General features: G+C 36.5%; 4 protein-coding genes and 1 non-coding gene across 5 annotated transcripts; 1 reads left to right on the forward strand and 4 right to left on the reverse strand.

Annotated features, from left to right (window-relative positions):
* Positions 1–1,007: 1,007 nt before the first annotated feature.
* On the reverse strand, positions 1,008–4,525 carry LOC144569334 (chloroplast envelope quinone oxidoreductase homolog). Its single transcript, XM_078319629.1, has 4 exons — positions 4,301–4,525; positions 2,396–2,537; positions 2,080–2,171; positions 1,008–1,987 (listed from the first exon to the last, which is right to left on the reverse strand). Exons 1-4 carry the CDS (start codon positions 4,364–4,366, stop codon positions 1,301–1,303), a joined length of 987 nt encoding a protein of 328 aa, XP_078175755.1. The 5' UTR covers positions 4,367–4,525; the 3' UTR covers positions 1,008–1,300.
* Positions 4,526–5,534: 1,009 nt separating this feature from the next.
* Positions 5,535–5,608, forward strand: TRNAV-CAC (transfer RNA valine (anticodon CAC)). The gene has a single exon. It is a non-coding gene; the product is annotated as a tRNA-Val (tRNA).
* A 2,719-nt stretch (positions 5,609–8,327) lies between these two features.
* LOC144569213 (uncharacterized) lies at positions 8,328–9,440 on the reverse strand. Its single transcript, XM_078319454.1, has 2 exons — positions 8,876–9,440; positions 8,328–8,740 (listed from the first exon to the last, which is right to left on the reverse strand). The coding sequence occupies exons 1-2, from the start codon at positions 9,438–9,440 to the stop codon at positions 8,328–8,330; spliced, it is 978 nt and encodes a 325-aa protein (XP_078175580.1).
* A 306-nt stretch (positions 9,441–9,746) lies between these two features.
* LOC144569880 (cyclin-A3-1-like) lies at positions 9,747–12,301 on the reverse strand. Its single transcript, XM_078320362.1, has 7 exons — positions 11,879–12,301; positions 11,287–11,519; positions 10,913–10,988; positions 10,701–10,811; positions 10,431–10,580; positions 10,202–10,333; positions 9,747–10,076 (listed from the first exon to the last, which is right to left on the reverse strand). The coding sequence occupies exons 1-7, from the start codon at positions 12,122–12,124 to the stop codon at positions 10,008–10,010; spliced, it is 1,017 nt and encodes a 338-aa protein (XP_078176488.1). The 5' UTR covers positions 12,125–12,301; the 3' UTR covers positions 9,747–10,007.
* Positions 12,302–17,121: 4,820 nt separating this feature from the next.
* On the reverse strand, positions 17,122–19,554 carry LOC144569409 (cyclin-A3-1-like). Its single transcript, XM_078319754.1, has 7 exons — positions 19,165–19,554; positions 18,572–18,804; positions 18,308–18,383; positions 18,096–18,206; positions 17,827–17,976; positions 17,594–17,725; positions 17,122–17,468 (listed from the first exon to the last, which is right to left on the reverse strand). Exons 1-7 carry the CDS (start codon positions 19,408–19,410, stop codon positions 17,400–17,402), a joined length of 1,017 nt encoding a protein of 338 aa, XP_078175880.1. The 5' UTR covers positions 19,411–19,554; the 3' UTR covers positions 17,122–17,399.
* Between the last annotated feature and the right edge of the window lie 5,569 nt (positions 19,555–25,123).

Genomic DNA, 25,123 nt, shown 5'->3' on the forward strand with positions numbered 1-25,123 from the left:
TGGAAGTCTCATTGAAAATCTGCAATCCTTGTCCTCGGCAACATCTGACGAGGAGTGGACTGTGGTGGCAAATAGCATGTGGTCTATTTGGAGATGCCGCAACGACTCAATGTACAGCTCCTTTGCCAAGTACCTCCACAGTGTCCAAATGGAGTCGCTGGTACTTACTGCGCCAAAGAAATTGCAACAACAGCAAAGGAGCTGTTCACTGGTAAGGGAGCCACAGGAGATACAGGGGATCCGCTGCTATATCGACAGCTCGTGGAAGGACACTGCTGGCATACAAATCAGCAGGGTTCATGGCTTGGTCTCCACTGCATGCAGAGGCAAAAGCGATGGAGGAAGCAATCACGTTTGTCAAGGATTCCGGTATTACGCCCCTGTGCCTTCTTAACAGAACGATTTTGAACCTCCTGTGAATGTTGATTGGAACTTGGAAGGCGTTCAATGAGATTTTCAGGATCCGGGAATTATTCAAGAAAAACACATCCTATGAATGCAAATGGATTAACAGGTGCCACAACGACATGGCAGATAGCCTGGCGAAATTAGGTAGAAAGGAGGGATGGGGTTATACAGGTTTTACGTTTCCGATGTTTGGTTAGCATACTGTGTTGTAGTTTAGAGCCTTATTTTAGTTTTGTTTACAATTCGTGAAGAATGTAAGGGCTGAAGAGTTGTAATTGCCTACGGGTGTGATTCCAAGCAAAAAAAAGAAAAATATGACACTGAATAATAATGGCAAATCTATTTCTGTTTCTTTGTCTACCTCCTATTCTCTTCACCTGGTTTGATGGATCAAAGTGTTGCTCGGGTCAATAAAATACATGCACCATAATTGCAATCATTAAAACTTTTATTTTTCTAACATCCTAGTATAATCAATAATTTGAGATGGTCAAGGTATATATCCAGGGATTAGGAATGCCCCTGGTACTGATACCACCACATGGTACTAAAATTAGTATAGCAATGCCCCTTGAAATAAACAAATTATAACACAGTCATACCAGTTAAATCACATGTATTATGTTAAAAAATAAATCTATTCGAAAAGACTAAATACAAGTATTAACAGGGAAGTTATTATTCTTATGTTCCACATTTTAAGAACAAACAAACACGTACCAGTGAAATTTGATATTTATAAACAAATTACCAGCACTACACAGAATTCTTGCTCCTACTTTAGTATTCAATAAGACCAACGATGGAAAGCTACTTACACTGGTACAGTGTTTGGTACCTTAACCACAACTTTATTCCAGCCAGTCCCTACATTTGTCAGTATTCTCAGAGCTTACATTTCCACAATAATTTTTCCAGTGGCATGGCCTTCTATGCTCTTAGCCCATGCATCCTCAGCCTTGCTCAAGGGATGCTTTGAATCTATCAAGGTTTTTAGTTTCCCTTCCTCAGCCAAATTCACCAAAAATTCCAGCTCCCCCTCTTTTGGCACTAAAAACAATGGCACCAATTTCTTCTTTGCAAATGTGACCTTCTTAATAAGTGATGTAAATATGTTTGTAATATTAGGAGTTATGTCTACCACCTTGCCATGATCGCTCAAAATAGGCTCGAACACGGACCATGGCACAGCTGGTGCACAATGGACCACATAATCATACTTCACACCTGACGGGCTCTTCAATGCTGCTCCTTGAGGAGTTTTGTAATCCAAAGCCTCATCGGCACCAAGATTCTTTACGAGCTCGATATTTCGGGCCCCACATGTCGTAGTCACATGTAGGCCTGCGTGCTTTGCCAGCTGTACAGCAAAGTGACCCACTCCACCTGAAGCGGCTGTTATAAGTATATTTGATGATTTGCTGGTGCCATCAAACTTTACACCAGCTGATTTTAGAGATTGCAATGCAGTCAACCCAGCGGCTGGCAAACCAGCTGCCTCAGCCGGGGACATGTTAGGGGGACGCTTAGCAATTATGGTTTTGGGCGCTACAGCATACTCTGCAAGACCGCCGCCATTCTGAAATGTGCATTGAGTTCATAGTTTCAAAAGTACTGGAAAGGAAATATGAAGATGAAAACAAGTGATTGCAAAAGTTCGGAGGTCTTAACTGTAAAATCGAGCAAGCCATGGATTTTTTCGCCTACTTTGAATGTACTTACACCGGGACCTAGCTCTAGCACTTCTCCTGCTACATCTATCACTGTCCATTTCCAGATCTATAAGTTATCAAAACTTGAATAATAACCTTAATTAGGTAAAAAGATGAAGTACAACATATATAAAAAGATAAATTAATTTATTCAAGCCGGTAATAATTAAGGTAACATACTGTAAATTAATTTTTACTACATGCATCATAATTAAAGCAATCACATAATGTTAAATGCTCTACTAATTACGAACTAATCTGATAACACGATTAACCTGGTATGAAGGGAAATTTTCGAGGCATGAACGGTCGAAGCTTTCCCATTTGGATTTTCCAATCGACTGGATTTATGCTTGCAGCCTCCACTTTTATCAACATCTCATCTTTCTTTGGTGAAGGAACTGGCACCTCAACATGCTACGTATTATAAGCATAAGAAAATATGAATTTATAGTATAGCAAATGTGCTTTGAGTTTATTCATGAAGACAAAAGGCTATAATATATGCAAAGGAATATTTAAGCCTTTTGTTGCATTGCAGGAACCTTAGTTATTAATTTATGTTTGTATTGACATGGAGTTTTGTGATATTATGAATCATTGTAATATAAACATACACTACTTCAGCTTACAAACCACTAATAGCTTAGATTATTAAGAAGAATCATTACGAAAAATAAAGAATGCTCGTTTAAGCTCTGCTCATGAAAAATAATGATTGAGCAAATTTAAAAAGTAAAGTTGTTGGGTTTCGAATTTTGATTCATATATTAGAAAGGGACATGAAAAAGAAAGAAAGCATAAATATAAAACTATTTTGGCATGAATTGCGTGATATGATTAGAGGTTGAATAAAACCCGTTAAGGGTATACCCGCCCGTACCCGCCAGCTAGGGTACCCGTGCCCGAGCCCGGGTATGGGTCGGGTACGCGGGTACGGGCAAAAACCGGACCGGATCCGTTATTTTAGACCAATACCTGAGTTTACCCTACCCGAGTTAACCCGTACCCGACTACCCATACCCGTATACCCGAGTACTGTTCATCACAGTTCAAAATTCAAAAAATTTGATTTTTTTCCCCAAAAAAATCAGAAAAAAACCAGAAAAAATCAGGAAAAACCAGAAAAAACCAGAAAAAATCAGAAAAAACCAGAAAAAAAACAGCAAAAAATAAAAAATAAAAAAATACCCGTACCCGCCCTACCCGTCAAGGGTACACGGGTGGGTATAGGACGGGTAGGGTATGGGTTTTGAAAATTATACCCGCCATACCCGTACCCGAATACCCTTGTACCCGAGTATACCCGTACCCGAGACGTACCCGTACCCGAGACGGGTATACCCGGGGTACCCGTACCCGCCCGAGTTGCAAACCACTAGATATGATACATAAAGTAGTGGGTCAGGGCGTCAGGCATGAAAAAGAAATAAAGTTGTTAGGTTTGTGTAAGGACTAACTCGACCCGATAAGCTTCTTTTTAAAAAAAAATCATGGGTGGTACTGGTAGAGGGTTCTAATACTATATTTAGGGGAAATTTCATATATACTATTCAAAAACCTTGAAATTACGTATTTTCTTTCTAAAATTGATAATATCACATTTATCCTTATAAATTTCAAAAGCTCATAAAGTTACCCAAGTTATTACCTTTTTTTTTTTTATTAAAACTAGTTTAAATATATAAAGTTCTCATTTACCCCTAAATACCACTATGTATGTATTACAAGTAAAGAAAAATATTATTTGCTCTCATAAACTGTTAATTAGAAGATCGAACATTTTTCTTACTCAAAGTTAATTTTTAAAAGATAAAATAATTTTTAATGAAAAAGATAATAAATTGGATAAATTTACGGGTTTATGAAATCCGGAAGGATAAATTTTATGAATTTTAGAAGAAGAGAAAAATATAATTCTGATAGTTTTAATTAGAGGATATACATGAAAATCATCTTATTTTTTATTGGTCAGATTTTCAGGAAAAACAGTCTTTAATTATCGTTAATAATAACACAATATTGCATTCAACATAACCAATAACCGATATGATGATGTATGTATGAAACAGAAACTCGAATGAATCACTAATTGAATCAGTACCTTTTCTGATATTGTTAGTTAATTAACTACTGAAAATTAAGGGGAAAGAATTATTGTAGGGGAATTAACGAAGTACCTTGAGCCCAGCTGTTCCACCTCCGTACTTGTCATACTGCACTGCGCTCATTGTTTTAGCGGCCATGGCTGACACGGTAAGAGTAAGAGGGGAAGAGGGGAAGAGAGAGTGATGATTAATTGTAGAAGAAGAAAGCGATGCTCGATTGTGTGTGGTTATAAAGCCTGATACATCATACAAATATGGCTGTTTGTTGAAGTGTCTGGGCCTCTAAACGGCTCCACTAAATTTTGGACGAATGCTGTTACGTGTCGATGCTAACTGCCGCGCTCGCGCTGGGACAACCCTCCTGCTTTGAGATTCGTGCTATCATCCGGCAAAGCGACTTTCATTTATGAAATCAGATGGCTGCAGATATGTGGACAGGAATACAGACCGTATTTACTCTTCTTTTTTTTTTTTTTCTCACTGTTGGAATATGACTATTTGAGAGACTACAACATTTTTTTTTCTCAATAGAAAAGGAGGGTTAGTTGACTATATCATTAGAGCATCTAGTCCCATTTCCAAATAAATTATAAAAATCAGCAATTATAATTTCACTTGCATAAAGTAAAATAAAATCATTAATGCAGCAATTTAATTTATTTTTCTAAAAATACTACAATAACTTTCAATCAATTTTTAATTGACTATTTCATGGATGTATTTTAATTAGTTTGGAAGTGATTGAAAAGGAAGGTTACATCTAGAAACATAATCGAAAGTCATATTACTAGCTATTTTCTTCTTTCTGTCATTTAATTGATTACTAATAAATTATTCTTTTCTTTCCGTTGCGTCTCAATTTGGAGAAAGAAAGAATAGCAACAGAAAACTAAATAGCAAGAAAAGAAAAACTAAATATATATCCTCGCTCCCTCTATTGACTATTCTTCCATTGTTTCTGCTACCATCCACTTGTCAGGAACTATAAAAATTAATACACCATCAGAGGTAAACTAAAATATCATAAAACTATTTCAAACATTTTATTGTATCTTGCCACTTTCTACTACCCTCCACTATTTCTTCTATCCGGCAACTTTCTACTTTCCTTTTGTGATATTTCAGATAAATTTAATTATCTATAAATAATTAGCATTGCTTCGACTTTTGGGGGAACGTATAAAAGAATTCTGATTGCAATGTAAGGAGGAAGCACATAGTAACTTCTAATAAGAGGGAAACGGGTCAAATATTTTGTGATTTATAATTCTGTTATATAGCAAAAAACTGCAGATTATACAACAAAGTCTGGGTGGTGTAGTTGGTTATCACGTTCGCCTCACACGCGAAAGGTCCCCGGTTCGAACCCGGGCTTAGACAAATTTTTTAGTTTGAAAAAACTTTTGTTTTCTTTATTTGGGCTTTTCTAGTAGAAAGATCAGCAGTCTAGGCCTTTATGGGCTCAATATTACATACAAGGACGTAGGATTTATTTTAATCATTAACCAATTCAAATTTCAAAGTGGGTCAGGTCTTCAATTAATGTTTTTCGAGGAATTAAGCTCAGCTCTCACGAATCCTTTGGGACTTTGGGTATAATAACTCTCTCTGTCTCTTTAACGTAAAGACACAGGAACGACTGAATTTCTCTCTTTAACTGCATAGTCCGAGATCAATAAATAATAATTCATATTGAAAATATTTATATTTTTTTTCTAATAACATACAAAGAAATATTTTAATTTTTTTTATCACCGGGGCTAGAATCCGGTTATTTTTTCATTGGTTTTGACCGGCTTCAAACCAGCAGCTTTATTTCCGGAAAGTTAGCTAGAAATTAGGAAAAAAAATACCGGTTTGGACAGATTTTGAATTTCAGCTGAAAGGAGGGTAGCTTTTGAAATTAATTATTAATTTTGGATATTAATAAAAAATTTGGGTTTAAATGCTTCCATTTTTTGTGCCTCCACGTCCATGCCTTTATTTTTAAAACATTAATAACTCAAAATTTAAATCATATAACGTTAAAATAAAATCGTAAGATGTGATCTATGTTATTTTATTTATGTGCTCATAAAAAATTATTACATTTCAATTTTATTTTTATGTGAATCAATAAGTTGAAAAATCAACGTCTAAAAATTATCCATATTAGTACGGTATTACAAGCTCTTAATGACAATCAAAACAAAGTTGAAATGTCATAATTTTTTACACGTATATAGATAAAATGATGTAGATCATATCCGATAGTTTTATTTTGACTTCTAAGTTTTAAATTTTAAGCTATTAAATTTTTTAAAAATGGAGGCATGATGGAGACATAAAAAATGAAGACATTTGAATGTGTATGCTACAATTAATTGAATTTGAGAATATTTACTATCAATCTAGGTCAATGAAGCGGATGTGTTAATTTTCTACATACCCTTCTAGACTTCTTCAATTTTCTATTTATCTCTACGCTCTTCATTATATTTGATATATCCCTTAGTTTTTTTTTTTTGTTTTCTTATGTACCCATAAAATTAATTACTCACATTTAAATGCTATTAAGATCTATTTTTTCCTATTATGCCCTTGTTCCCTTGTTCTTACTGAGAACATTTCATCCCTGAAACTTTTCGCATATATTTGGCACTACTAGATAAAACAGTTCCTCCGATTGAAGGAGATCCTTGCAGTGCTATGGTCCACCCCATTATGTACTTAGTAATCGAACAAAATTCAATTAAGTGGACTAATGGAAGCATGGTTCTGTACTTCTGTGAGCAGATGGAGACAAACTAGAGGGACGTTGCTTCTTGCATCTGCAAATAAGAAATGAAGTGCTGTTGCTGGTACGACTGGAGCACAGGGGCTGGGGCTCGGGATGGAAAATGGACCAGCAATCGAGAGACACAGGGGCTGAAGCTCAACTGTTTTGAGCTCTTTTAAAATTTTAAATTACTGTACATTGTTACAAAACTTTTGTAATGTTATTAATGAAATCTAATGTGAGCTTGACTCACATTTTTTCTCAAAAAAAAAAATGAAGCGCCTCCGTAATAAGGTTATTCGCCAGGTTCTCTCAGCCTGTGTACTAAAATCTGAGATTTGCTTTTGATAGTTATGCTTTATTTCATTTGGTCATGATCCAGGTTCTCTCAGCCTTGATCAAGATAAACAACAACACAAGTTCTTTTCCAATGCCTTCGATGATGCAGTGGAGATCTCCTTCAATCTTTCCATTGTCATGCAATTTTTCAATGTTGGAGCTGAGCGAAGGCCCAAGGAGGTCATAGAAACCATCAACAAATTTGCTATAGAGATAATTTAATCAAAAGAGGACCAGTTACAAGTATCACAGAAACAAGATTAATTTGCTTTCACCATTCATGGCTGAGATTCAAAAAAAAAAATTCAAGCTCTGACGAACTCAACACAATGTTCAAGGACCTAAAAGAACAGCACATTAAGGGAAGAGAAGTTTGCTTTTGACGTGGCAGAAGGGAGATTGCAAATGTAAACACATAGCTGGAGGAAAACTAGTCTACTGGTACTGTAAAGTGTGTTGGATCTAGATTGTGCTCTGGTTCTAGATGTGTGATATGGCACTGGATAGGGGTACCACTTGCTGTTCTTCCAGTTTTCCTAGCCCAATTTGCCATGCGATGTGGGAAACTTACAGCTTGTCTTGTCACATGTTGTATGGTGATTTGTGGCAGTTTGCATTGTAAAGTCGGATGTATTCCATTACTGTCTCGGCAGCCCTTCATGAAGGCAATTCATCCCATCTCTTTTCAAGAATATCATGTACTAGTACCAGGCTGTCAGAGAAAATACTGAAAACCCCTGTACTCTCTCCATCCATTGTATATTTGATAGCATGGCAAACAGTTTCTGCTTCCGCATAGAATAAGTCCCCATCCTCCACCTTACCATAGTGAGTGTACACCAAATCCCTTCTTCTGTTATACACAGCCATACCAATACCTGTTCTGTGTGTTGCGTCCCATGAAGCATCTACCAGAATTACCCTTGCCATGGGCAGTATCGGTACCGGTCTTGTTTGTACCTTTCTTCTTACTTGTAGGGATTGTGTCACTTCATCTATGCTCTAATTGTTTGCTCTTGCCAAAACTCCTTGAGGCGTCGATTTCTTTGCTTGGAACAACTCTTCATTTCTAGCCTTCCATAATTCCCATAGTATATTACAAAACAGTGTTATCTGTTTTGGTTCAAGGTTTTCAGCAATGAACAAAATTACATCTGAGAAGATTAGTGGTAGGCCTTCCACCCGAAGTTGCGGGGGAGATAGAAACCAAGTTGCACGCGATAATTCACCAAAGAAAAGGAGATGTACCATGAACTCATTTTCCTGTTGACATCTCGGGCATGATGGTTGCATTCTAAGGAATCTCTTTGACAGTTCCAAAGTTGTTGTTAGCCCACTATGTATTACTCCTTTCCAGTTCCAGTTCCAAATTTCACTCTGGGTATTACTCTCCAGTTCCAAATTTTCTTCAATGCCTTTAGCTTACTTTGATCATATTGTGGTCTAAATTGGGTTGTCTGTACCAGCAACTTGTACCCCTCCTTTACTGTGTATGTCCCACTCTTGCCCTGTAACCAGATCAGTCTATCCCCCAGATCATGGTTATGTACCGGATGTTTCGCTGACTGAATTATCTGATTCATTATGTGTCCCAAACAGTTCCTCTACTCTTGCGCAATTCCACTGCCTTGATTGGAAATTGTATAAATCCGCAATTTTCATTGTAACATGCATTTGTGCTGGTACTATTTGGTCATCCCACCCTTCAAACCAGGGCTGTCTCCACACTTCTATCTTCATTCCATCCCCTATTTCCCATTTTACCCTTTGTGCTACCCCTGCTCTATACTCCTGCAAGGCCTTCCATAAAGAACTCAAAATCCTTGTGGCCTCGGCCTCCCATAGTGAAGTGTCAGGATAGTATTTTGCCTTAAAAATCTCTATCCATAACCTGTCTTGTATCGCACCCAGTTGCCATACCAGCTTCTCTAGCAGGGCCGTATTAAACACTTGCTGTACTAAATCTGGATTTTGATGATTTCTTAAATCATTTCTGTTAATTGATGCCTCATGGGCATGTGGGCATGAAGTCGAAAGCCAGCTCCTTGAGACTTCTTGTTTCATCATAGAAAATTGCTCCCCATCCTGCTTTCCCCCCACATGCCCATGAGGCATCAATTAACAGAATCTGTGTACCAGTTGGTACCAGTACCGGTTCCATTACATGCCTTGCCCAAATTTCCATCTTGTCAGAGGTTGACGGCGGTTCCATATGTTTTGCCTTTATCAGTATTGATTGTGGTGTGCTCTTCTTTCCTTGAAATATTTCTTCATTGCGACCCTTCCACAAACACCATAGAATATTACAGAAAACTGACATGTGCGTATTTTCTAGAGTATCTGTGATTGCGAGGAAGGCTCTGGTAAAATCCAGAGGAAGGAAATCTGTTCGGGGCGCAAAATTTGAAGGCCCAGATAGGCAATAACAATAACAATAACAATAATTTGAAGGCCCAGATAGGCAGATACGTTGTCTTACAACCATATTTTAAATATGTATTGCCATAAACAAGAAAAAAAAAAAAATGAAGAAGAGATCAGATGTACTCCGCCACTAGCTCCTTATTAGAGTTAAATTTACCAAACTAGACACCGAAAGATTTCACCGCGGTTCTTCTTCCTTCACACGTGGATAAATAACTCACACCATGTACCAACATTGCCCTTTATTCTCAAACAATTTCACATTTCTTTCTCCCACCATTCATCCAAGACATCCTCGCGAGAACTAACTATAGATACGAACTTGAACTGTTTCAATGAATTTAATTTTAGTAAACCGTTAATGCTATACAACCAAAACAAAATAGAAACAGTATATAAAAAGTGTTGCCCATTTACTGATGCAAAAATCTGAAAATGAAACATTGCATTACCTTATCTTGTTCGTATTTGTCCCTAATAGTTTTCAAGGAAGAAAACCTCTTGTTCTGCAGTTCTTGTAATGCATGCACACAGTCCTTTAACTCATGTGCCTTGTAGCCAGTACTCCTCCATAGCTCTTCATTCTGCAAATAATTAATTTCACATAAAACCCCCTGAAATTAATTTTATGATGCAAAGAAAGATCTCATCAGCTATGTAAGAAAGAAGAGAAATAAATACCCAAGGATGGATCGAGGACACAACAGTGAATCTTGCCAAGTAAACGGCAGAGGCAGCAACAACGGAAGGTAAAAACTTGATACATCCATAATCCATGAGACTCAGCTCTGCTAGGTAATAAGCCAAGAATTTCCGTACCGGACTTTTTTTCTACAAAGAAATGAAAATGAAAACAAATCAATTAAACTTCTTCTAGATGCAATGCAAGCAGATATTATTGTCATAAAATTTATGAAGGAAAAACAAAATAAACAAACAAAACTAAGCTACCTTTCCATATTTCTGACCAGCCTTTATGAACCTCTGAAGGAAAGTATAAATTGTCGGGCCTCCCATTTCAAACTTCAAAATTTTCAACACATCACTCTCCATATCCATAACCTGGAAATGATTCATAGAAAACATCTATAAATACCTACCTATTTAAGTTTTAAATATAGCACAGGCAAAAAATTAAGAGGAATTAAGAAAACCAGGCCAACCTCTTCCTTGTTACAGATGTTATCAGTGACATAACAGATACCCTCAACATGGCAAGAGATTGTCTCATTGTATTTCCTGAAATCAAAATAAACCCCCATCAATAAGACACAGCTCACCAGGAGATGCAAAAATTATTCCAAATAACACCCAATTTTTCTTACATTTTCATGAATACAGACAATTTATGTGTCCGTTGAACAACATGTAACTCTTAGACAGAGATAAAGTCAACCCATATATAACTAAATCACCACAACTTATAATTTACAAACCACACCTACCTATCAAATGTTTCATTAAATTAGGAACTACTGAATTGCTAACAAAAATGACACCATTTTTTAGAAGCAAACCTAACCAGCTTCATACTTACATTGCAATAAGCATTGAAGCAGCGCCAAGGAGTAGAAGCCTTTCACTACCAATAGCTTTGCAAGAGAGGTAGCGATCGATGTATGACACAGCTAGGTATAAGGTATTCAATTTAAGCCGGTAAGTTTTAGCTGCTCTGACCAAAAAATCGACCACTTGCCCTCTCAGATCAGCCGTGACATCCGATTGAATTGTCTTGATGTAGTCTGACAAAGGTCTCCTCATAGGCTCCACCTTTAAAGGTTTTAACCATATCAGACCGGGGTTTATTGGAACAATAATTGCAATAAAATGTATTCAAGCTACGAGCTTTCATTAGAAAATCACCATTTAACATTTTAATCACAGCTTAATCAGAAAAATAAAATGGAGACTCAAAGAAATTGTATTTGGAGGGAGGTGCTTATATAGATACCAAAATTGCACAAAAATGCCCTGGTATTCTACTAGAACCCTATTCCTGTTAATTCAAACAAGAAAGAAACTTTCAGGAAAACGAAGGGCAAAAAAGAACAAATCTGATTTGACCAATAAGTAAAAACCATCTAATCCAGTAGCAAGAAACCAAATAGATATAAAACCTAAGAACCAACCTCCTTGGATCGTAGAAACTGGTATAAGCTTGAAGCACACGGCGCAGCCACCTGTAGATCTTCAACCTCGTATGCTTCTTCTTCATCACCGGGTAAAGTCACAGCGTTGGGTGGATTAGGCAACCCGCTAACCTCAACTCGATTCTTCTTCGATGGAGGTTGAGAATTCGAGGCATCCATGGCTGAGGGGCGTTTGACTGCGCCGGCAGTGAGGCGGGGAGGAGGAATGTTCTCTTTTTCCCCCATGGCTACTTCCCTCGATGGTGGAGACTAGGGTTTGGGTTGGGGCTTAAGGAAATAAAGAAAGAGAAAAACCAAGATAAATGGGGGAGAGCGGGATGAGATTCGCTAAGAATAGCGTCAATTCTTGGGGGAAATTGGCGGGAGAGAGGGAAACAATTTTTATAAAAGGAATTGGAAGCAACCGAAATGAGAAAACAGAATAAAGGAGGGAGCGAATCTTCTCAGGTACCTGATTCAACACAATTCAAACGGACGGTCCATATTTACTCTAGGTGCCTATTCGGAATGGCGCAGTGTATTATTTTTGCTCTGAGATTCGTTCCAAGTTAAAAGAACAATCTTGGACCTTTCATTTTCAATTGTAGTCGGTCAGGTAACCTGAGGAGCATGGGAATTCGTGAATTCATATCACCCGAGGCGGCACAAATTTTTGTTTAGATCCGAACCGTCCCATTAGAATCCGCACAATATTAAAGGAACTCATGCATTGCACTTCGTACCGGATTGGTCCGGATCATGATCGCACGGTCTGTATATAAATAGAAATATTATACTTCAGAGAATATGAACTCGGTGTTTTTATCGCCGTGGCTCGCCGTCTACCGAAATTCAATTGTCACAAAGTTTATGGTAACAAAGTTCGATGAAATTTTATTGTCATTTATCTATTCATCCGGTTGTTGGAATATTGAAACATAGAAGGACTATAAATACTTCACGTTGGATCGAAATTTAGACATAACCAAACTCAAGAAATTTTGTGTTGTTTATGTTCAGAGTTTTCTCTTGATCATTTTAAAACAAATTGGAATCATTTAATTGTAGATCGATCGTTGATTAATAACGTAAAAATGAATGACTTGAAATTATTGGCTCAATTTGAAGAGACAAATAACGATGAAATTATATAAAATTGACATTTATAAGTATTATTTGGTTATATAAGATGTAATAAAGAATAATTTTTTTTTCATATTAATTGTTGTATAATTTGTGTCGGTATACATTTCTGACATCTCTCAATTAATTGTTAAAACTGTACAAATCTATAATATTTTTGTATGGAGAAATTATGTTATTTGGAAACTAGACTTCAATACCTTTAATTTGATATAAATAACACAAAAATATATGTATCCATTTGCTCTAAATCGAATTTTGAATCTGGTTAAATGAGACTGCTCACTAGATTTTCAAGCTATTCTTATCTCTGTCAATTAATCGTTAATACTGTACAAATCTGTAATATTTTTGTATAAAGAAATTATGTTATCTGAAAACTAGACTTCAATATCTTTAATGGCATAAATAACACAAAAATCCATGTAGCCATTTGGTCTAAATCGAATTTTGAATTTGGTCAAAAATTGAAATTGCTCATTGGAAAAAAAAAAATGGACTGGACCGAACCAAACTTTGGACCGGACCAACTCGTGTAGATTTGGACCATAGTCCATGGCATGGGTTTGGATCAATCCCTCCAAATTGGACCCGTCAGATCACGAAACCATGGACCGGCTGGGTTTGGACCGGACCGGACCGGCCTGTTTGCATATCACTACTGCAGACTATGTTTTAATGGATCAAGGTTTAGATGAGTTGCTTTCAAGAAAATTTAGCTGAGTTGGGGTGGAATGCTTGTCAGGATAAATTTGACAAGTTTAATAATATTAGAGTAATTCCTCCGCTAAATTATAATGATGCCTGAACATATGTAATAATTAAAGTTGAAGTTGCTCCTTTAAATTTGATAATATTAATTATAACATGCAGTAGTTTTTTTTTTTAATAATACCTCTCAAATAATGTTTATCCTGTAATTTATTACAATTCAATTTGTGTGGGACTCGTTAAATATATTCAATATATTTTTGACATTTTTACAATTCATATTTTCTTGCATCCCACAATTATAAACTAGAATCAATTGTAAACGTCGAGATGATAATTTCAACAGGATTATTAATTGAACAAGTTTAAAAAAAATAGTAATTTTCTACATTTATATAATTGATGCTTCAATCATCACATCACCTTTTTGTAATTGATTTACGATTGAGAAAGAAATGCTACTGGTATATCCATCTAATTACAAATATTGGTCTCATCCCATTTAATTCAACCTTCTTAAGCATTGATTTAAGCATAGTGATAAGTTTGAAATTTAAAAATGATTCATCAAATTCTAAAATTCGTGATTAGAATATAATAGGGATATAATTAATTGTTATATAATTAAAATTTAGAGGTCCAAAAATATGTTTTACTCATAAAATGATAAAGTACATAATATGAATGAGGTTATGGTAATATACATATTACAAATAGACTCGCGCTACGGATTCCTATTTCTAAACTGGGTGTTTTTAAGTTCACCAAGCTCTTTCGTGAACTTAATTTTTAAATCTATTGGATTTGTTTCAAACAATGAATCTAAATCGTTGAAACTCTTTTACCTTATGAGTGATAGTCCTACATACGGAAATTTCAAAATTTTAAATTAATTTTGTATAGAGTCAAGTAGTCAGAAGGCGTCAAAACAATGAATAAATTAAAATTAATTTATAAACCTCCTAATTTTGACCATTTTACTTTATAGTATTTTAATTCAAAACTTTAAAATTTTCACATGTAGACACATTACTCATAAGGTAGAAGAATTTCAACGGTTTGGATTTGTCGTTTGAAACCAATTCGATAATTTTTAGAGTTGAGTTCACAAAGTAACTTGGTGAACTTAGGAACACCCTAGTTCTACTCTTCAAATTTAAAGTTCAAACATTTGATCCAAATCGTTAAACACGGTATATGTATAAATTTATATTTGAAGATCAAACTTTACATTTTTTTTCATCTTTTTTTGTTAGATAGGTAGAAAATTATCTGATTTAAAATTTTTGGCGAACACAGTGATTTTTTTGTCTATTTACAGAGTTAAAGAATTCTAAAAAATTAAAATTTAGTCTTCAAGTACATTTTTATATAAAGATTATATTTAACGGTTTTGATCAGCTGTTTGAAACTTTGAAAATAAAAATATAAATTCATAGCGCGAGTCCATCCATAATATGCTTATTAACTATCCTCACTCTACATATATTATTTAGAAATCTTATTATTATAGATTTAAGTGTAGATATATGCATAACCAATTTACCTGTTTTGTTCTGGCTATAAATAAAGTTCAATACGATTTTGCATCTATATAAATATTAGTTTTTAAGTAATCAACGAGAGAATATTGAAAAGTAAAAGACAAACACAGAGGAAAAAAAAAAGGTGAATTGAAAGCAAAAAGACCACCTTTCTCTCTTTTTTCCATGCTACCATACGTATCACTTTAGGCAAGGTTCCATGAAGTTTTCATTTTTCATTGATTCGATCCGTTGTAAAAACCTCTGCCCAAGTTCAAATTTACCAGGGATAGGTGCTGTCTGTTCCTTGCATGATTCCTAATTTGCCCACTGTCTCTAGCATACAACTTGTAGTTTGAAGAAACTGGCATCGATCATGTGATGAATTTGCAGCTGTGCTGTGATTGCTGTGATGCTTGTTCCTGCTCCCCTTTGGCTGTCTACTCGGGCTCAGTTTGTCAACTTGTGTGGACCCGTTAATGCATACCTTGTAATGTAACTAAGTGACACTGTCTCCCTTAACTCTTGTACCAGATTGATGCATTCTGCCACAGTTTGAGCCGCCTCCCAAGATGGTAACGACTGAGTATTCTTGTCATGTACTGCATTCACTAAAACCTTGCAATCCGAGAACAACATGACCCGGTTTCTTTGACCCCTTCTCACCCTTTCTTGTCCCTGTCGCAGCACCTGTAATAACATTGTAGTCTCCGCATGAAAAGGATCTGACAAGGTCATGAAGTCGAAAGTCAGCTCCTTGAGACTTCCTGTTTCATCATAGAAAATTGCTTTCCATCCTGCTTTCCCCCCACAAGCCCATGAGGAATCAATTAACAGAATCTGTGTACCAGTTGGTACCAGTACCGGTTCCATTACATGGCTTGCCTGAATTTCCATCTTGTCAGAGGTTGACGGCAGTTCCATATGTTTCGCCTTTATTAGTATTGATTGTGGTGTGCTCTTCTTTCCTTGAAATATTTCTTCATTGCGACCCTTCCACAAACACCATAGAATATTACAGAAAACTGACATGTCCGTATTTTCTAGAGTATCTGTGATTGCGAGGAAGGCTCTGGTAAAATCCAGAGGAAGGAAAGCTATTCGGAGCGCAAAATTGGAGATGTACCAGGTGGCCCTTGATAACTCACAGGAGAAAAGTACATGGAACAAGAATTAATTTTCCTTCTCGCATCTTGGACAAAGCGCACTGATTGAATTGATTCTCTTGTGCATTTCTCCTGATATGGCCAAGCCCCCATGCACTGCACGCCACAAAAAAGCTTTCACCCTTGGAATTATGTTTTTCAAAACCCAGATTCTGTGCCATGCTCTGACCTTAAAATCACACACAACAATTGGGATATTGTTTTGCTGAACCAAAATTTCATATCCTTCTTTTGTCATATAGTTTCTGGTTTTACTCTCCTTCCATGTTAGCCTATCACTGAGAAGTGCATTCCGGTTTGGTTTTCGTCCAGTGGCCCTTATGTTTTGCAAAGCCTATGTGCCCAACAAGCTTGTAATCATTTCTATGCGCGACTCATCTTGTTGCTGGAAAAAAAAAAAATTCCGCCACTGTTGTATCTCTTGCAAATTTGTAGTTACCCTTTGAATCTCATATCCAGGGAACCAAGGTTCGTTTATGGCCTTGATCTTGATACCTTGTCCCTCATGCTTGTTGAAAAAATGCTTTAAGTCTTGAATTGCACGCCACAAAGGGCTCACATCCCTCTTTCCCATAACTGCCCAGAAACCCCCTTGAGAAAAATACTTAGTGGAAATTTCACATCCCTTATTCCAGTAAGGGGATGCAAGCCACAGAGGGGGGCCTTCCAAAATTATTCCAGTCATGAAAGAAGGATATACATAACAATAACAATATAGATAATAATAACAATAATAATAATTTGAAGGCCCAGATAGGCAGATACGTTGTCTTACAACCATATTTTAAATATGTACTGCCATAAACAAGAAAAAAAGAAAGGAAAAAATGAAGAAGAGATGAGATGTACTCTGCCACTAGCTCCTTATTAAATTTACCAAACTAGACACCGAAAGATTTCACCGCGGTTCTTCTTCCTTCACACGTGGATAAATAACTCACACCATGTACCAACATTGCCCTTGATTCTCAAACAATTTCACATTTCTTTCTCCCACCATTCATCCAAGACGTCCTCGCGAGAACTAACTATAGATACGAACTTGAACTGTTTCAATGAATTTAATTTTAGTGCACCGTTAATGTTATACAACCAAAACAAAATAGAAACAGTATATAAAAAGTGTTGCCCATTTACTGATGCAAAAATCTGAAAATGAAACATTGCATTACCTTATCTTGTTCGTATTTGTCCCTAATAGTTTTCAAGGAAGAAAACCTCTTGTTCTGCAGTTCTTGTAATGCATGCACACAGTCCTTTAACTCACGTGCCTTGTAGCCAGTACTCCTCCATAGCTCTTCATTCTGCAAATAATTAATTTCACATAAAACCCCCTGAAATTAATTTTATGATGCAAAGAAAATAAGATCTCATCAGCTATGTAAGAAAGAAGAGAAATAAATACCCAAGGATGGATCGAGGACACAACAGTGAATCTTGCCAAGTAAACGGCAGAGGCAGCGACAACTGAAGGTAAAAACTTGATACATCCATAATCCATGAGACTCAGCTCTGCTAGGTAATACGCCAAGAATTTCCGTACCGGACTATTTTTCTAAAAGAATTGAAAATGAAAACAAATCAATTAAACTTCTTCTAGATGCAATGCAAGCAGATATTATTGTCATAAAATTTATGAAGAAAAAACAAAATAAACAAACAAAACTAAGCTACCTTTTCATATTTCTGACCAGCTTTTATGAACCTCTGAAGGAAAGTATAAATTGTCGGGCCTCCCATTTCAAACTTCAAAATTTTCAACACATCACTCTCCATATCCATAACCTGGAAATGATTCAAAGAAAACATCTATAAATACCTACCTATTTAAGTTTTAAATGTAACACAGGCAAAAAATTAAGAGGAATTAAGAAAACCAGGCCAACCTCTTGCTTGTTACAGATGTTATCAGTGACATAACAGATACCCTCAACATGGGAAGGGATTGTCTCATTGTATTTCCTGAAATCAAAATAAACCCCCATCAATAAGACACAGATCACCAGGAGATGCAAAAATTATTCCAAATAACACCCAATTATTACAAACCACACCTACCTATCAAATGTTTCATTAAATTAGGAACTACTGAATTGCTAACAAAAATGACACCATTTTTTAGAAGCAAACCTAACCAGCTTCATACTTACATTGCAATAAGCATTGAAGCAGCGCCAAGGAGTAGAAGCCTTTCACTACCAATAGCTTTGCAAGAGAGGTAGCGATCGATGTATGACACTGCTAGGTACAAGGTATTCAGTTTAAGCCGGTAAGTTTTAGCTGCTCTGACCAAAAAATCGACCACTTGCCCTCTCAGATCAGCCGTGACATCCGATTGAATTGTCTTGATGTAGTCTGACAAAGGTCTCCTCATAGGCTCCACCTTTAAAGGTTTTAACCATATCAGACCGAGGTTTATTGGAACAATAATTGCAATAAAATGTATTCAAGCTACAAGCTTTCATTAGAAAATCACCATTTAACATTTTTAATCACAGCTTAATCAGAAAAATAAAATGGAGACTCAAAGAAATTGTATTTGGAGGGAGGTGCTTATATAGATACCAAAATTGCACAGAAATGCCCTGGTATTCTACTAGAACCCTATTCCTGTTAATTCAAACAAGAAAGAAACTTTCAGGGAAACGAAGAGCAAAAAAGAACAATTCTGATCTGACCAATAAGTAAAAACCATCTAATCCAGTAGCAAGAACACAAATAGATATAAAACCTAAGAACCTACCTCCTTGGATCGTAGAAACTGGTATAAGCTTGAAGCATACGGCGCAGCCACCTGTAGATCTTCAACCTCGTATGCTTCTTCTTCATCACCGGGCAAAGTCACAGCGTTGGGTGGATTAGGCAACCAGCTAACCTCAACTCGATTCTTTTTCGATGGAGGTTGAGAATTCGAGGCATCCATGGCTGAGGCGCGTTTGACTGCCCCGGCAGTGAGGCGGGGAGGAGGAATGTTCTCTTTTTCCCCCATGGCTACTTCCCTCGATGGTGGAGACTAGGGTTTGGGTTAGGGCTTGAGGAATAAAGAAAGAGAAAAACCAAGATAAATTGGAGAGAGCGGGATGAGATTTGCTAAGAATAGCGTCAATTCTTGGGGGAAATTGGCGGGAGAGAGGGAAACAATTTTTATAAAATTGGAAGCAAACGGAATTAGAAAAGGTAGCCATTCTTAGGACTCGGCGCCGAATCTTCCCAGGTACCTGACTTAAAACAATTGAAACGGACGATCCAGATTTACTCTCAGCGCCTATTCGGAATGGAGCAGGGTATTATTTGTGCTTTGAGATTCATTCCAAGTTAAAAGAACAATCTTAGACCTTTCCTTTTCAATTGTACTCGGTCAGGTAACCTGGGGGGATTTGTATTCGTGAATTCATATCACCCGAGGCAGCACAAATTTTTGTTTAGATCCGAACCGTCCCATTGGAATCCGCACAATAATTAAAGGAACTCATGCATTGCACCACGTACCGGATTGGTCCGGATCATGATCACACGGTCTGTGTATAAATAGAAATATTATACCTCAGAGAATATGAACTCGGTGTATTTATCGCTGTGGCTCGCCGTCTACCGAAATTCAATTGTCACGTGCTGCTTATTTTTCAGAGAAATAAGATGCGAAATCCGTTGACACCGTTGGAACCTGAAATCTATAATTTTTTTCATAAATATTAAATAGTAATTAAAAAAATGACATAAGAGAAATCGCCATTGGCAAAGGCTCAGAGGATCAAGGCAACCAGTAATCAGATAACCCGTATAACAGCTAACAACCTAACAACAGTATACAATACAGAGGCTAAAAAAAAAACAGAGAGAACCTGCCAAGAGCATGCAAATATAGTTATGGCAACGGAACGATTATTTATTTACTGCATCTTTATCTCTGCAATAATTGCAAAAATATACATTTTTCTATCATACAGTAGTTTTTTTTTAAATACCTCTCAAGTAATGTTTATCCTGCAATTTATTACAATTCAATTTGTGTGAGACTCATTAAATATTCCAATATATTTTTGACATTTTTACAATTCATATTTTCTTACATCCCACAACTATAAACTAGAATCAATTGTAAATGTCGAGATGATAATTTCAACAAGATTATTGATTGAACAAGTTTAAAAATTAGTAATTTTCTACTTTTGTTAATTGATGCTTCAATTATCACATCACCTTTTTGTAATTGATTTACGATTGAGAAAGAAATGCTATTACCTTGACAGTATCTATCAAGTTTCTAAAAAAAAAAATGCTATTGGTATAGCCATCTAATTACAAATCCCGGTCCTCCCGTTAAATCAACATTCTTAAGCATTGATTTAAGCATAGTGATAAGTTTGGGATTCAGAAATAATTCATCAAATTCTAAAATTCGTGACTAGGATATCAGAGTATAATTAATTGTTATATAATTAAAAGGAAGCAGCTAACAGTCTCCGGCCCTCAGTCCTCTGAAAATCCCAGGACTTTTTACAGTAATCCTATAAACAAGTTCATTAGATCCGGTAATACTATGAAAACAATCCTATAAACAAGTTCAATGGATGTTCTGCAGATGAAACCGCGTGGTCAACGAACAAAGTACAATTGAAGTACAATCGGCAGTTAAACTGGGGACCATCTTCTGTGAACATACACATATTATCCTGTGAATATACAAATATTATCCTGTGAACATACATATATTATCCTGTGAACATATACATATTATCATATTAACATACAAATATTACCCTGTGAACATACACATATTATCCTGTGAACATACAAATATTATTCTGTGAACATACATAGTACTTGAAATTATGGCAGTTGAAAGCGCGTCGTTACCGGTTATGGCAGTTGAAAGCGTGCGGCCGAAAAGGTACTTCTTCCGTTATCGGCGGTTGAAAGCGTGTCAGAACTAAGCTAAAAGGGAAGGTTTTTATATGCGGAAATTTTCAAGAGACGTTACCTTTTCTCTAATTAAAATTATATATCAAAATTTTTAGAGGTCCAAAAGATGTGTTACTCATAAGATGATAAAATATATATGTGATTGAGGTTATGGTAACATACATATTACAAATAGACTCGTATTACGGATTTCTATTTCTAATTTACCCTGTGATTGAAATGGCCACGCGATTTCTCAAACGTGAACTGGAAAAGGAATTCACATCGCATTCGTGGTCGGAAGCGGAGATTAAAGGCAGCGAGAATCAATTCGGCGGGATTTGAGAAGGAAAAAATCACTCAGCAAAAGCACGTGAAAAGTGGAGGTATTTGGCGAGAATCGAATTCAACGGAATGTTAAGACGTAATAGCCCTCCGTCTCTTCTCTTTTTTCGTACTTCCGTGTGGAATCAAGATGTGGTGCTCCTGAGCACTTAGCGGAGGTAAATCTTTCGATTAGATTTTTTTCCCTTTCTCTTCACATTTGCTCTGATTCTATATATGTCCAGCTTTTACTTCGTAACTATTTTTCATACTAAATTCGAAACACTAGTGTTGTACCCTATAAAGTTGCCAATTTAAATAAATTGAAATTGGCACCAATTAAAATGCTTGAACAATGCTAAATGTGCATAAAATCTTCCCAAAATGAAAGGAAATGACATATTAAAGTTCATGGTAATATTCTACATTTAAAACCATGAATTTTGATATTTTATACAGACTCTAACTCCAAATGGTTAAAGAGTTATGAATTTTTAAAGTTTTTGATGACATGGCAACCCCTGATTGGTGCCACCTCAGCCTGGGTACCCATAGCAATAATCCTAAGCGATCTGGGTACAAATCAGGAGCCGCAAACCTCCACCTTACAAGTGGGACCCCTTGTTCAGTGAAAGAAGTCAAATTTCGCTGAAGTTGGAAGATAGGCAGACATGGAGCATGAGGATTAAACCCTGTACACCGCTCTGTCATTGAAACGTTGCATGGTGAACCAAGCTCACCTAAAGCCTACACTTGAGTTTAAACTCAGGCGCTGAAGCGCCTCTGAACCCTTCAACATACGTGGACTCGGTTCAATAAACCCAAGCGCTGTGAAAGAAGCTGTCGGCGCCTCGGTCCATATCAAACCAAGCTCAAATAGATTAAGAAAAGAAATGGAGAGAGAGAAGGTAAGTGCCAGAGTCGCTGAGGGGTGGGACCCGAGCCCTGACACCTTCTTCTTCTTCCTCCGTCGTGTCCAGAGCTCCAATTCGAGCTCAAAATTCATAATAAATGGAAAGGAATTAAGCTAAGGCTCACCTAAGACCAAACAGAGGTCCTTTCCTATGCTCTTTCCTGTTCTTTCTCAAGCACAAGCAAACATGAATCTCTCAGAATAAAGCCGAGAAGAAGAGAAGGTTGAGAAATGGAATAGCCGATTAAAGGCAGCTCAAGCTTTGAAACTTGGCAGAATGACACCAAATACCAACACGATGGTTTCCTAAGCACCAATTTGGAATAACAAAGCCCAATTTGATGTAATTTTGAATCGGTACCACATAGGATCCGAGCAATGCTCTCCATGCCAACTTGGCTATCTGAATGGTAAATTGAACCTTAGAACATGATAAGGGACACTATACGATGCTCCATGTCATCTTTTCATGCTATGAAGGGCAAGAATCAAGAAAAGCCCATGTTAAGCTATGAAATGGCTCGGGTTCACCCTAAACTAGCCGTTTGGCTGCTCACAGCTCATTTTGGTCCCCAGGACACGTGCCTAGAGCACCTGGGATCAGTCCAAGATAGAAGAATATCCCTCCTGCACCTCAGGAGTCATGCAAATCAAATTGCCCTTCAAAGCCATGAAATCAAGGGCTACCATGCCATGCAGTGCCCTAATGGTCAATCCAAGGGCCCAAATCAATACAACACATTCAAGTGACATGCCAAAACACAATTGGGTGATCCCCTGCCTTGATGGCACTACAGATGATATAAATCAAGCATAGACATTTGATCAAACACTAAGGGCCAAGATGAGACCACCTCAGCCCTACCAGTTCTGAAGACAAGCTCTTTGCCTATAAAAGGGCACCTCAAATGAAGTTCAAGAGACCCCCGACAGCTAGAGAAAACACACACACTGAGCTCTGAGCATACAACTACACATTACACACACATTTACACACATACAAGTGGTGCACACACACACACCATAAGCTTCCTCTGTGATCACAAGTCTAATTCATAGGTAATTAGGGCTTGGATGCAATGTAAAGTCCCTAGGGACCTTGTTTGTACATTATTTTCATTAATAAAGCTTTTATTCTAGCCATTTGATCTTCTTTTCTTATAGCACTTGCTTCTTTTCTGTTTTGATGCAATAATCTTCTTTAAAAATACTTAAATAATGTATTTAAACATTAAAAAACATAAAATATACTGTTTTGATACAAACTTTCCATAAAAAGTTATATTTTTGCACATTTTTCTCTATTTTCTTTCATTTTCTTCTTCTTTGCCTCCCTTGATTCTTTTTGTAAATTAATTAGAGGTAAAAATGAGTGTAGTGAGCCACAGGCATCCTTGCTCATCTGACCCTTTGATTTCTTTACAAAAATAATCAAAATAAGGGAATAAAGTGACTTTAAATAAAAGATAAATGCACAAGGGTTGTTTAAAGTGAGCCACAGGCATCCTTTGCAACTCTCAACCTAATGATCACTTGAGAAGGCCTAATTGCAAATAAAACTAGAAATAGTAAGGTTATGCTACCAAAATGGCTAATTTCACTATTTTAAAGGGTTTATTTGCAAATAGTGAGAAACTGAGGTTCAAAGTGTAAAAAGACAGCAATTGTATTGCTATATGTCACTTACATCTATGAATCCATGAAGTTTTGATGATAATGCCTCTTGAAATCAAGTGAGAGGGTATAAAAACATGATTTTAAAACAATCAGGGACTTCCCTGCAAAAATTACAAGTTATGACATGTTCAAAATACATTAAAGTGATGATTTCAGGATCTTTGAAGCCTTTGATCCTTTCTTCTTTGATACTGGTACCAAACAGTGGCTATAACCAGACCTATGCCAGGCCATGTGACTCCCTCTGGTAACCTATGGTACAAAGCCAAGTCAGAACTCAGCATTGCAATGCATTAGAAATAGCACTGGTACAAAGGAATGCATTGAAATAGGCCTTTTTGACCTCTGCTGATAAATATGATAATTTAGGCAAATGAAAGGACTAAAGTGAAAAATGGACTTCACAGTCAGATAGAACACATCAAAACACACAAAATTGATATAAACTTCATCTCATTTGGACATTCCTATGAAAAGTTATGAGGTTTCAAAGTTCATCTTTTTTTTAAAATGGAAATTCTGTATTTAAAATGGTAAAATTACCATGAATACCCCTGAGCTTGATCAAGCCATTTGACTAAGTAAATGAGCTCAGAAAAATCCCAAATTTGAAAAAAAAATCCCTGACATGTATATCTTTGAATTCATGAACTGAAAACCACATATCCTGTACAGGATTCAAGAGAAAATGATTTAGAAATATTGAAATATATATGTTCTTTATACCAACTTGATCCAGATTCTGATCTAATGCAAACCAAAACTCCCAAATTCTTCCAATACAATCTAAATGACATAAAAGGCCTCTTTGAATGCCCAATTCGACTTGAAATCCATTGTACCTGCTATTGGTACCAATTCGGTACTGAAACCGGAGTGACAAAAC

The sequence above is a fragment of the Carex rostrata genome, chromosome 18 (genome assembly GCF_964058835.1).
Source record: "Carex rostrata chromosome 18, lpCarRost1.2, whole genome shotgun sequence".
NCBI classification, from domain to species: Eukaryota; Viridiplantae; Streptophyta; class Magnoliopsida; order Poales; family Cyperaceae; genus Carex; species Carex rostrata.